The 12,910-nt window shown below is 53.6% G+C and overlaps 1 protein-coding gene across 6 annotated transcripts in view; it reads right to left on the bottom strand.

The window, feature by feature from the left end:
• The window catches only part of PTPRE (protein tyrosine phosphatase receptor type E), a 143,360-nt gene that overhangs the window by 26,264 nt on the left and 104,186 nt on the right, over positions 1 to 12,910 (bottom strand). For all 6 annotated transcript variants that reach the window (XM_038579114.1, XM_038579112.1, XM_038579111.1 and 3 more), the window contains 3 exons: positions 11,426 to 11,562; positions 5,199 to 5,289; positions 707 to 783 (listed from right to left, as the gene is read on the bottom strand). In XM_038579114.1, the coding sequence (XP_038435042.1) occupies positions 707 to 783; positions 5,199 to 5,289; positions 11,426 to 11,562 (305 nt within the window). The remainder of the gene's footprint in view (positions 1 to 706; positions 784 to 5,198; positions 5,290 to 11,425; positions 11,563 to 12,910) is intronic.

Here is a 12,910-nt window from a genome sequence, read left to right as displayed (position 1 = left end):
TCGTCCCTCTGCAATACTTCCCCAGACACGCACACACACACAAATGGACACGCATTGAGATATTTTTAACTGGTTAGTACATACAAATTCTCCTATATTGTGCTTTTACGATAATTTTATGATTTACATTAAATGATTTTTAAGGTTCCAGTAAAGTGGATTCTTAATGCACTGAATATGGTTTTATCATAAGTTTGTTTGTCTCTCCCGTTCAACTTTGTCAGTAATGTAAAGAATGCTGTGACACACATTCTTTGTCCTTATCTGTTTCTTTTTTTTTTTTTTTTAAGACTTTATTTATTTGAGAGAGAATGAGCAGGGGGAGAGAAGAGGGAGAGGGAGAAGCAGACTCCCAGCCGAGCAGGGAGCCCGACACGGGGCTCGATCTCAGGACCTGAGATCATGACTGGAGCCGAAGGCAGACGCTTCACTGACTGAGCCCCCCAGATGGCCCTGCTCATCTGTTTCTTGAAACTGAATATCCAGACGGATGCTAACTTCAAAGGACTGGGTGATTCCATGCTCTCTGGGCTCTGGCCAAACTGCCCAGGAAGGCTGGGACAATCTACATTCCTGGCTCCCCCAGAGAAAAATCACGATTCACATTGAGCCCCTAAATGATCCAGGCATGTGCATCGTGCTGGGCTGGGGGACAAAAAAAAAAAAAAAAAAAAAGAAAGAAAGAAAAAGAAAAAAACAGACTTACATCTATGTAGGAAGCATTAATGTAGTCTGAACAGGGGGTCCCGTCCACTTGGCTCAAAATCACCCTGGAATGATCATCTAAAAAAGAAACAACAAAACATGCTATTAGGACAAGGCAATCACACCTGCCATACATTTCTTCCGTCTACAGCATTAAACGCCGCAAAGGACACCACCGGGTCTTCCATGGTGATCAGAGGGACAGAGGCGGTGCCCTTCTTAAACGTTTGCATGAGACCCTTCGTGCCATGAGGGTGGGAATGCACCTGTTTTGTTGAATATCACGTCTCAGCACTGACAACAGTGCCAGGCCCTCCCCAGGTGTGCAGGTAAGAACTTCAGTGCCCGGGAGCGGGGGCTGCTGGATCTCCCCCTAGAAACAGGGCAGCAGCACGGGCTGGGACCCCACAGTGAGATCACCACATTCTCAGAAACCCCAGTTGGGCCCCAGTGTTAACAACCATACTCAGGACAACCCTGGGTGGAAGGACTGAAGCCCGCTCTCCCAGGCTTTCCGGGGAACGGACAAGCCGACTCCACAGCCTGATCCTCACCCTCAGGGCGGCTCCAGGGATGGCGGGTGTGCAGGACTCACAGACCTGGGCTGGGCGCCGTGGGCCACCTGCCTGGAAGATCCTGCCTTGTTGTACGACTAGTCTCCAGAGTGGGAGGACTGACCACAGAGAGGTCTGTGTGTGAGTGTGTGAGTGTGGGGAGTGCGGGTGAGTGATGTGTGTATGTTTTCCCTGTGTATGGTGTGCATGTGCGTCTGTGGGGTGTGCACGTACACACGCACGGGGGAGGCTGCAGCCGGAGCCCCTTTGTGATTGCGGTGGGTTCTTGCCACTTTTGCCTCCGTGGGCCACTTCCTCCATTTAAAAAAATAAAAATTAAACATTTTGCTTTATGACTGTGTTACTGGTGAGTATAAAGCTTAATGTAATCCAGACTGGACTGTGTATATATTTTTTTCTGATTTCAAAGGGAACTAGATGGTTTCATGGGACTTTAGAAGTGCTGTGGCTCTGGACCTGGGTCTCTATGCTGCTGTACTCGTGCCTCTATTTATACAGCAGCTTCTCCCGGGAGTGGGAGCACTGAGGATGCCCAGACGCAGCCCAGGGCCTGGGCCAAGGGGCAAAGCTACTCCTGGGGTTATTCACGCTGTGCTGGGCACAGAGCGTGGAGTAGAGTGAGCACTTCACATGTAATTACTGCATTAATTATGGAAAAATTCTGTGTCCCTGTCCTGCTTTATCCCCTCCTCATCCCCACAGGACTGAAACTGAGAAGAATGTGCTCGTGGCATGGATCTGGGGCCCAGACCCCGGAGCACCGCTGTGGTCCCCAGCCTACCTGCAAGGCGCTGCTGGCTGCAGACGCCCATCACCTGGGTATTGTATCGCTGGGCCAGATCTGTCCTGCTCCTGTCAGGACAGGGCCAGTGAGGCTCCCAGGGAGAGTCACGACCTAATCAGGGTATCGAACCCCAAACTCAGAGCCCGGGTGGACTTCTCCATGAGACCCTCCTTCTCCGTTAGACAGCCCTGAAGCAGAAAATAGCTCTGGCTGCACACGCGTAAAGCAAAGTTGAAAATAATTTGGATCAGTTTATGCATCGAGAACAGCTATAGAAAGCAGAAGGCAAAAAATAGCCTTCTGGTTAGATTTAGAACCTTGCAGTTTCTAAGAGCTTCCTGTCTTTTTATTCTGAAAGTCACACTTCGCTTTCAAAACATTATTTCCTGAAATTATCAGCTGTTGCTGTTTTTCCAGAGAGAAGGATGCTGCCTCCCGACCGGCCACCGGGGGCTTTCCATAGGCCGGCCTTGTGCACAGAGCAGGCGTCCTGGTCTCTGAACTCGGAGCTCCCTGGAGCCCCATCCAGGACTGGGTCTCATAAAGCTGGTAAAGTTTCAGCCGATCCCGGCTTGGGGAGGACGGGGAGCGGCCTGGACGGTGTACGGGCGGTTGGGAGTTGGCCCTTCTCAGCCCCTGCTGACCCTAACCCCACCCCGAGCAAGAGCAGAGTCTCCCAGCCCCGGGCAGGGCGCGGCAGAGAGTTGAGACCCCCCGCATGACCTCAGTGATACCAGTCCAATGCCATCCTGGCCCCGGGGCATCTCTGGCCAACTCCTCAGTTTAATCGGACATGGCTCTCCTTCGCCCTGTGTCTTGCTGATGCCAGATGCCTTTCAGCAGGTGATCTCCAGGGCACATCCCAAGGGTCTCATGCCGCCGTTCCACAGCCCAGTGTCCCGTCATGTGAAACACATCCACACACCCGGGCAGAGTGCCCTGGCCCCTGAGCAGCGCTGGCACCCTGCTTCCTCTGGCGCTGTGCTCCCGGGCAGGACAGGGCTGGGGCTGGACTCTCACCCAGTGCCGGGGGGTGGGGGCAGACTGGCCCTGGTGCAAGTTTTTACTGGCAGGAAAGGCCCACTTCCCTCCGTAGCACAAGCTTGAGAACATGTGGAGATCGGTGACCCTCGGGGGAGGCAGCACCCCACCCTGGGCCACCAGCTTTGCAAAGGGGTAGAGAGAACAGGTAATTTCCACACCTGGACGTTACTTCCACTCCCACTGAGGCCTCACCAAAAATACTTTTAATTATCAGTGTAAATGCCACCTTTTAGGGATGCCTGGGTGGCTCAGTGGTTGAGCGCCTGCCTTTGGCTCAGGGCATGATCCTGAAGTCCCAGGAATGGAGTCCCACATCGGGCTCCCTGCAAGGAGCCTGCTCCTCCCTCTGCCTGTGTCTCTGCCTCTCTCTCTGTGTCTCTCATGAATAAATCAATAAAATATTTAAAAGAAAAATAAATGTCACCTTTTAAAAACCACAGGGGTTTGGGACACCTAGGTGGCTCAGCGGTTGAGCATCTGCCTTCGGCCCAGGGCGTGATCCTGGAGACCCGGGATCGAGTCCCACATCAGGCTCCCTGCATGGAGCCTGCTTCTCCCTCTGCCTGTGTCTCTGCCTCTCTCTCTGTGTCTCTCATAAATAAATAAACAAATAATCTTTAAAAAATAAAAAATAAAAACCATAGGGGTTTAGTAAGAGACAAATGGGGATCGGGAACCTGGGAAAGTGCTTAGAGCAAGGAGGTCCTCCACATGTGCATTCAGCAGATCAACACATAAATTACACTAATTAATGAGGCTATTCTTTAAAGCAACAATAGATAATAATACTACTAATACTAATAATGCTAATTTTCCGAACGTCCCAATTTTTATTTGACACAAAATATTCCAAAGACCCCAAGCATCCCACCATGGTTCTCCTCTCACTTGAGCTGCTCAAGCCAAGTGGCTTGCCTCTTCCTTTCTCTGATAACCCACACCCCATCCTCCCAAATCTCCCCATTGCGCGGCCAGAATCTAACTTCAGTCCGAGCCCCCTACCTGCCAAGTGGCACGACTACACAGCATCCTGGCCCATCTCCTTGCTGCTCCCCTGGCTGCCTACACAAATATGCTTGGCCCAGAGAGTATGTGGTTAATGTCTCTTGTTCTAGTTGGATCAGAGCCTCCCAGGGGTCTTTGCACAAAAGACGTGTAAATCCTCTGTAAAGTGCAGAAGTATTATTTGTATCAAGCGCTGGGAGTCCAGAGGCCACACAAATTGGGCAGACCGCAGCTTCTCTAGCCTACAGAAAAGGTGGATTTAACTCTGATCCTAAAAGCACAACCAAGAGCCCATGCACGGAGGCCCATGGACGGGCTGGCTTCCTTGCTCCCACAGAGGCTCTCTCTGAGAAGGAAGGTTCTCTGGAGCAGGGAGGCCTGGGGTTCAGGGTTTAAAACCTTCCTGGATGCCATTCTGCTCCCCAGGAGGGGTCCAGCTGCATGAAGAGTATGAGACCCTCCTCAGCCAGGGGTTATAAGGGCAGCTTGGAACCTCCAAGGTTGTCCTGGCACCGAAGCAGGCTGTGAAAGCCGCCCCCAGGGCACGGCCCAAACAGCTACATCCCTGGACAGACCTGTCAGCCGCCCGGCCTGATGGCCTCCCTGCAGCGCACGCCCACAGCCGCTGGTCCCCTTTAGCAGGTGGGGTTTCTGAGCCTTCCCACAAAGCTGTCAAAGCCCTACCCATTCCTTACTCTTTCATTTTTGTCCTTGGTTTGGGGGACCCACTGCTGGTGGCCAGGGACACTGAGTCTGAGTCAGGGAGATGACCAGGCCACCAGCAGCACGAGACTGGGGCTCAGGGCCAGATCCAGCCCGTGTAGGTGACACTCCCGAATCCCCGGGCAGTGCAGGTCTCGACATCAAGCACAGACTCGGTGGCCAGACCCCCAACGACAGCGGCAGCCCGAGTCCCCGTAGGAGACGGGCACCCACACCCCTATGCAATCGGCACGCAGCAGTGCGGCCCAGGGCCCTCATATCCAAGCACTGGAACCGTCACACCGCACGGTCCCCGGGAGCTGCGAGGGAATGTCGAGTTTACTCCAAACGCCCCCACTCATGCAAAAAAGGTAAAATCTTACTGGGAAGGATGTTGGGATATCTGTTTTTTTCTCTGTTTTCTTCTTTATTGGCCAGTTCAAAAGTTCCTTGTATGTGTCCGGATGGCAACGACTAGAAAAGAATACACAGTTAGCACTAGACGTGATGCATCCCATCGCCGTGTGTACATCAGCTTGCCCTTGAGCGCAGGGATGAAGAAAACTCCGCCTGCACAAACCTCCTGCGGTCCCAGGCCGCGGCCCTCTCTGCCCACGGGCGGTGGTGCCCGGTGCCGGGCGGACATGCGACAGAGACACAGGCCCCTTCAGACAGGGCGCTCCAGCCGGCAGGCCAGGTGAGCTGTGGGCATAATGATGAGCTCGCAGTTGGACCTTACACCGCACGAGGGCGGGGGGACCTGCCCAAGCACCATCACCAAATCCCGGGGAGCCACGCGTCCTGGCCCGGAGTAGGCCCTCTACAAATACTTACACACTGACCACAGGACAGCTCTGGACCAGGAGAGGACAGAGCAAGGGCACCTGTGCAGATGGGCTAGAAAGGCACCCTGTGACCTTTGGCAGGGGGCTAAGGGATGAGCAGAATGATGCGCTAAGAAGTCAGGTGGGGGCCTCCTTCTGGAGACGCCGAGAGCTCGTGGGCCGGCAGCTGAGGTGCAGCTGGGCCCTTGTGCAAAGTGCGGCTCCCAGTCCCACCCTGGATCAGCATGTTGAACCCCTGGGGATCCTGGGTGCACATGTGGTTTCAGAAGCTCCACCCTAGCCCCCCTGCCTCACGTGAGGACACTGAGGTGCCACTAGGATCCTGTAACAGGTGTGTGGCTCCGTGGATGTGAGCCCAGGCGCCCCGAGTTTGAGCTCTCCCACTACGTGGGCCCCCTCCCATCACGCCAGCTCCAGCCTCCTCCTGTCGCGTTTGCTGGCTGCTGGCACAGCCCCTGCACCCAGGTGAGGCCCTGGCCATGCACAGTGGCATGGCCCAAATCATGTCCTTCAACATCAACCTAGATATTGACTGGCCCGGGGATCCTGGAATTCGAGTAGCAAGCGTTACTATTTATCAAGCCTCTTTGACAGGCCAGGCACCGTAGGACGAACTGGGACACCTGCTCCAGCCCTCAGAAGACATCCTGAGATGACACAAGCATCACCTGTTTTACAGGTGAGCAAACTGACCTCCCCCCCAAAGCTGCCACAGCTTCATCCAGAGCCAGGAGGCTTGCAAGTGGCACACACCGGGGTGGGGCGGCTGTGTGGCCTGGAGCTGGCACTAGGCCACGAGCAGGGTGCTCACGTCTTCAAGTGTAAAGTCCCCGGGAGACGGGGGCAGTTCTCACAGTGCAGCCGAGGCCTTAGGCTCGTTCCCACCGTGAGTCAGAAGGGCTGGACTTGCCACGTACGGGTGCCCGGAGACCCCTTGCCCAGGTCGGAGGACTTCTCCATCACACATTGAACCCCCCCAGCCAGTGTCATCCTTCTCTTGTTTTGGGGCCACCAAACTGGATGGTCACAAGGCAGAGGCCCCGCCAGGGCCAGGGTGGAGGCCAGCCTGCTGGGTGCCTTGAGACCAACATGCTCTCTGCTGAAGTTCTTGTTTTTTTTTCTTTTTTGAAGTTCCTGGTTCTTATCAAAGCTGTCTTGACACGGACTCTCTGGACCTGACCTAGACAGGGAATCTGAGATCGCATTCTACAGGCTTCTCATTTTCTACACCCGAAAGCTTTTTTGACCTCAGCCCTGAAAATAAAAATGAGGTATAACACCGTAACGGTGGATGCACGATGTCAGGTGTTCGCCAAAACCCACACAATGTCTGACACAGGAGCCCCAGCTCTGGCTTTCAAACAGTGACAAAAGGTCAATATTAGTTATTAATTGGAATGCACGTTAGTGACAGTCACGCGGATAATTGGGGAACCTGTGTGCAGGGAGGGGTAGGGTACGTGGGAACCCTGTACTCCATGCACAGTTTTTCCGTGAGCCTAAAACTGCTCAAAAAATGAAAAGTCTATAGAAATAAAAAATTAAGAAGAAAAAGAGAAGCCTCCGCCTTCCTCGGAGGGCAGGGTGGCTACAGCGCGGTGGGTGGGGTGGAGAGGCTGGAGGGTTCTAGGTGGTGAGGATGGACCTATCCCTGGCAGCGGCTTGAGACCCAGAATATGGAGCTGGGATGGTGACACTGGCTCCGCAGGTGGCACAGAGGGTCACTCGGTGTGAGAGGCAAAGTGCCTGCAGATGGCTGCTCAGATGGCACAAGGGATATGGGACAGCCCCCGGGGAGGGCTCTACTGTCACCGGGTCACCCGTGCCAGGCGTGAGCCATGCACGTCGTAATTGGTCACTAACTACCTTGTGAGTGATCGTCCAATCACATACGTTGGCCAAAGAGGGTTTGCCCGTGTGCTTGCTCGCTTGAGGTGAGCTCTCGTGTCAGTGGACACACACAGAGTGGAGCCACACGTCATGTCCCTACTGCTTCCTCCCCGCTTTGCAGTGCTGGGCAGGGGGTAGCACAATGAGAAGGACAGAGAGGAGCCAGGTGTGAGCTGTTCCAGCAAGCTCCAGGGGACGGCTCTGGCTTGCATGCTGTGTCGGGACCTCTCCTGGCAGCACCTCCCCTGCGCCTTTCTACAACATGAGTGACAGGGCTGGATCCAGGCCCGGGCTTGGAGCCTGGGAAGAGTCCGTCTGGGGAGGTGGGGTGTTCTGGCCTGAGTGGCACTCACTCGCTGGGGTTTAACTGGGGGCCTGGAACAGACTTCGCTGGGCTAGGGCTCGATCACTGCGGCGTGGAGACTGGGATTGGATGTTCCCAGGAGTAGTCCTAAAAAGCACAGCAGCCCAGACACCTCTCGTGCAGACCCTACGCTGAGCCAGGCACGCATCTCTCTCTTGCACACGTCGGGACAATCCTATGGCAGTAGCGTCCTTATTTTATAGGTGAGTAAACTGAGGCAGGCAGAGGTTAAGTAAATGGCCCAAGCTCTCCAGGCTGGTAAGAGACACAGGAGGGCCAAATCCAGCACTTGTGCCTTGACCACTCCACTGAGCCCAGCACCAAACCCTTTCAGTCCACGGAAGCCCTGGATGGGCAATACACACATCTCCAACCCCGTCTGGATGGACTACATTGTGACTCGTCTATTCCTTTCACAGTTTCTGGGACTGGAACTCAGGACAGTGGGTGAGGAGAAGCGGTACAGTAGCCCATCCCAAGTGGGGTCATCCGCATCTGCAGAGCCACGAGTGGGCCGGTCCTAGCAGGCTCCAGCACTCTTACAACAACATGAACCTGGCGTAGGACACAGCCAGCTCTCACCGGTGAGAGGAGCACACCAGAGTCCAGAGAGTACAAGCAGCTTGTCCCGGGTCCCCGGGGTCAGGACCCGGCCTCCTTCCCCTCTGCATATCTACCCACCCTGCATGGCACAGAGCACTGCAGCGGGCCACTGGGGAGGCGCTCAAGGGCAGGGGCCGGGCAGGGCGGGAAGAGTCAGGCATCCAATTTAAAGTCGTGCCCAAAACCCTCAGAAATCAAGGTAGAACAATATTCAAATGCAATATTTCGTTTTTAAATTTTTTTTAAAAAGTCAAGAGCAAAGCAAAAAAAGAAAAAGAAAGAAAAGAAAAAAATATCGATGATGACCAAAGCACAAAAACACAGAACTTCTAAAGAATGATGGGGTGGGTTCAAATGCAATGTTTCATTTTTAAATTTTTTTTTTTAAAGTCAAGAGCAAAGCAGAAAAAAAAAATCGATGATGACCAAAACACGGAACTTTTAAAGAATGAGGGAATGGGTTCAAATGCAGCGTTTTATTTTTAAATTTTTTTTTTAAAGTCAAAAGCAAAGCAAAAAAAAAAAAAAAAATCAATGATGACCAAAACACGGAACTTTTAAAGAATGATGGGATGGGTTCAAACGCTGTTTCATTTTAAATTTTTTTTTTTAAGAAAAGTCAAAAGCAAAGCAAAAAAAAAATCGACGATGACCAAAACAGAGAACTTTTAAAGAATGACGTGATGGGTTCAAATGCAATGTTTCATTTTTAATTTTTTTTTTTTTAAAGAAAAGTCAAAAGCAAAGGAAAAAAAATTGACGATGAACAAAACACGGAACTTTTAAAGAATGACAGGATGGGTTCAAATGCAACGTTTCATTTTTAAATTTTTTCTAAGAAAAGGCAAAAGCAAAGCAAAAAAAAAAAAAAATCGATGATGACCAAAACACGGAACTTTTCAAGAATGACGGGATAGGTTCAAATGCAACGTTTCATTTTAAAATTTTTTTTAAGTAAAGCCAAAAGCAAAGCAAAAAAAAATCGACGATGACCAAAACACGGAACTTTTGAAGAATGACAGGATGGGTTCAAATGCAACGTTTCATTTTTAATTTTCTTTTTAAGTCTTAAGCAAAGCAAAAAAAAAAAAAAAAAAAAAGATGATGACCAAAACATGAAACTTTTAAAACATGACAGGATGGGTGACCGCACAGTGACAAGCCATGTTGTCAGAGCCTGGGACCACAGGAGAAATCGGTCGGCATGATCTTGTCTTTTTTTACGATTCTGCTATTTCGTTCAGCATGGATTTGTGCACGTTAATTTTGATAGATCTGCTTGTTGCATTAAGATAGCATTAACCCTGACGAACTGAGGTCTTTGTGCGCCCGGGGCCGCTGCCTCACCTGCGCGACCCTATTTCTGGCCCTGCTCCGCCGGAGTCACCCTCACGGCTGGGACCTGAGCCGGCAGCGAAGCCAGCTGGCTCTGACTCACGGCTCTCCGCCTGGCAAGGTCAGCCACCCCCTCCGGCGCGGAGAAACACAGTGAAGGGGAAATGGGACAAGACAGGAGGAGGAAAAATCACGTTGCTGCAAACTTGGGTGGTTATTATGAATACGGAGAACTAACTTCTCTTGTGCAGCTGACAGATTGCAAAACCATACTGCTTAGAGCTGTCTTTCGATATGACCTAATTTCTCCAAAATAAAAAGAAAGAAAGGTGGTGGGGGACACATTTGGAAACAATTAAAAGGAAGCAGGCTAAAGGCCGAGGAGGCTGGCGTTAAAAAAAATAAGCCAAGTACAGTCAACGTGCAGTGTCACCTCCCATGCCCGCCCGTGACGCTTCCTCTTGAAAAGCCCTCCCTCTGCCATGGTGCCACCTGCATGCAAAACTGGACAGCACGTGCTGTTCACAAAGCCGCTGTCTGAGCCTCATGTGGAGCTGGAGGGTCCCCGAGACAGGCCCGCTCCCCGAGCCGCCCCCCAGGGTGGTGGAGGCCGGCTGGCTGGCCCTGGGGACCTGCGTGCCACGGCCGGGGAGTTGCAGGCTGGGCTGGGCCTGGTCAGCTCGCAGCTCCTCTTTCCAGCTCACACTTGGCACGTGGCTGTGCATGAAATGAGGAACCTGCATGAGGCAAAACTCAGGCTGTGGTCAGGGATAAGCTCTGAGCAGCTCTCTCTCTCTCTCTCTATCTCTCTCTGCCTCTGTCTCGCTCTCCCTCTGACATATTCAAGAGTCACAGGACGTTGCATGTAAAATGAGCAACACAAGAAGAGGGGTCACAGATGCACGTTGGTATTTCTTGTCGAGGGCCAGGACAATCAGTCTGCAGCATGGGGACTGTCCCGACCGGGTAAAGCCACCCCAGTTAGCGGCTGCTGTCGCAAAGTTCACCCAGAAGGAAGCAATTCACCCAGAAAGTAGTAGCAGGATGAAGACAAGGAGAAGCTGGGGTGCACATCCAACCATAGGGATCTCGGAGGCAGAGCTAGCGACCCCTCCAGGCAGCCCCCATGGTTGCTTAATTCACGTTCTGAGGATGGCTCGGAAGGGGGACCCTTCCCATGCCAGGGAGGTGCCCAAGCCCTTGGAAGCCTACTAGAGGGGGGCCGGGGACACCACGGCTTTGAACGTAGAACTGTCACCCTGCCACCTGCTGGGGCTCTGGTCTTCCACCTTAGCGAGACAGCCGTGTTTCCATCCCACTAGCCCTCAGGACATGGCCCTCACAGTGTCTGCGCTGGAAGGAGCCTTTGGGACCATCACACTCAAGCGTCTCATCTGATGATGGAACAATGAGGGGGGGAAGGGGCTCTGCCGCAGAAGCCAGGTCTCCAGAAACCCGCTTCCGGGACAGCGTCACGACCAGTGCAAGAGTTCCCAGTCTCTGGGACGATCTCCCCTGACATCTGTCCCAGTTTTTCCAGCACACCACGAGACAGAGGACCCTCCCCACTCACGTTGAACTCCTCCCGAAAGCGCTTGCAGTCATCCGCCGACCGGACGCGGATCTCTTCCTCCAGGTGCGCCACGGGGATGGGAAAGTACTTCTTGGGCCCGGAGGGGGACCTGCTGAGAAGCATCACTCTCTGCTGCTCTGTGGGATCAAAAGAGACAGGGGTGGGAGGCCACTCAGCCATACTCCCAGACGATGGACAGCGCTCCTGGAGGAAGGACACGGCTGGAGGGGGGCACATTCCTCTCGGGTCATGCAGCCGGGGCCAAGCGGGCGCCCTGAGCACCGGAGCACAGAGGTCTGTCCCCCATAATACAGCCTCGCCCTTTACAGGCAGGGGCGTCCCTCTGGCCGGTGTGACCTGCTTCCACCAACCGCAGATGTCCCATCTCAGCGCCCCCACCCCAGCCCCTGCTCTTCCCGTAAAGGATTTAGGCAGCTTCACACTGAAGTTCAATTTTCCAAATTTGAAACAGGGGGCGTGATTCTATGGTAATAAATACAGAAGAATGGTCTCGGTTCAAGCTGGGAACGGACCGGGAATCGGCTAGGACGTGAGCCTCCCTCAGCCTCGTCATCCTCATGACACACAGGCCCGGTCGCTCAAACCCCATAAGCTCCAGCAGAAATAAGACAAACACCATCCTTGTTCTGCGAGGAGCGGGCAGGGAGGCGTGGGGAGGGGCTGGCTGCAGGGAGGTTCCCGGCACAAATTCCTTCCAGAAACTGAGCCAGAGACAAAAGGAGAAATCCTTGGCATGTGCTTGTCTTCCTGGGAAAAGCGCTGATATTCTCGACGGGGTCAGCATAACAACTCTGCTGTCACGCTTGCCAAGGGCCTGTCCCCACCTGCAGCGCTGTTCTGAAGCCCAGCCAGGAACGCCTCCCAGGGCTCATTCCTCCCCGAGAAGATGTGTCAGAAGGGGCCTGGCGGGGCCTCTGGGTCTGGCCGGCCACACCTGCCTCCCTCCGGTGACACCCGGACACCACGCTGGCACCTAACAAGGTTCCGGGACCACCAGCAGCACCCCCCACCCCCCACCCCCACGTCCCGGTCCTCGCTGCTGCTAGTTTTGCAATCTGTGTGAAGTCTGAAAGCATGTTTGTTCCCTCAAACCGTGGAACAACTAGGTAGCCAGCGACCAGAGGAAGTCAGCGTCACTGGTGTGAACCAATACTTCTGAAAGCCTCTGCCTCGCACAACCCCACAACCCGCTCAGCCATCTGGACGTGCTGAGGGTGAGGGAGGAACAATGCGCCGCGAACGTAGCTTGAACACTTTCCCGACCGGACTCGGGGAGCCGGAAAGAAGGGTCGGGAATGCCCTCGGCCGGCTGCGACCAGCCCCGCCACACACGCTGGCGGCCTAGCTCCCCCTTGGCATCAGGGTCCGCCAACAGTGGGAATTTCAGGGGAGCCCTGGGAGCACTTGCGAGTAGGACCCAGGCTGTGTCATCTCAGAACGGCTCCAAAGGGCTCCCCGAAACCT

Source organism: Canis lupus, chromosome 28 (genome assembly GCF_011100685.1).
Source record: "Canis lupus familiaris isolate Mischka breed German Shepherd chromosome 28, alternate assembly UU_Cfam_GSD_1.0, whole genome shotgun sequence".
Classification (NCBI taxonomy): Eukaryota; Metazoa; Chordata; class Mammalia; order Carnivora; family Canidae; genus Canis; species Canis lupus.
Note: the sequence above shows the minus strand (reverse complement) of the source record. Positions and strands in the feature narration are given on the sequence as shown.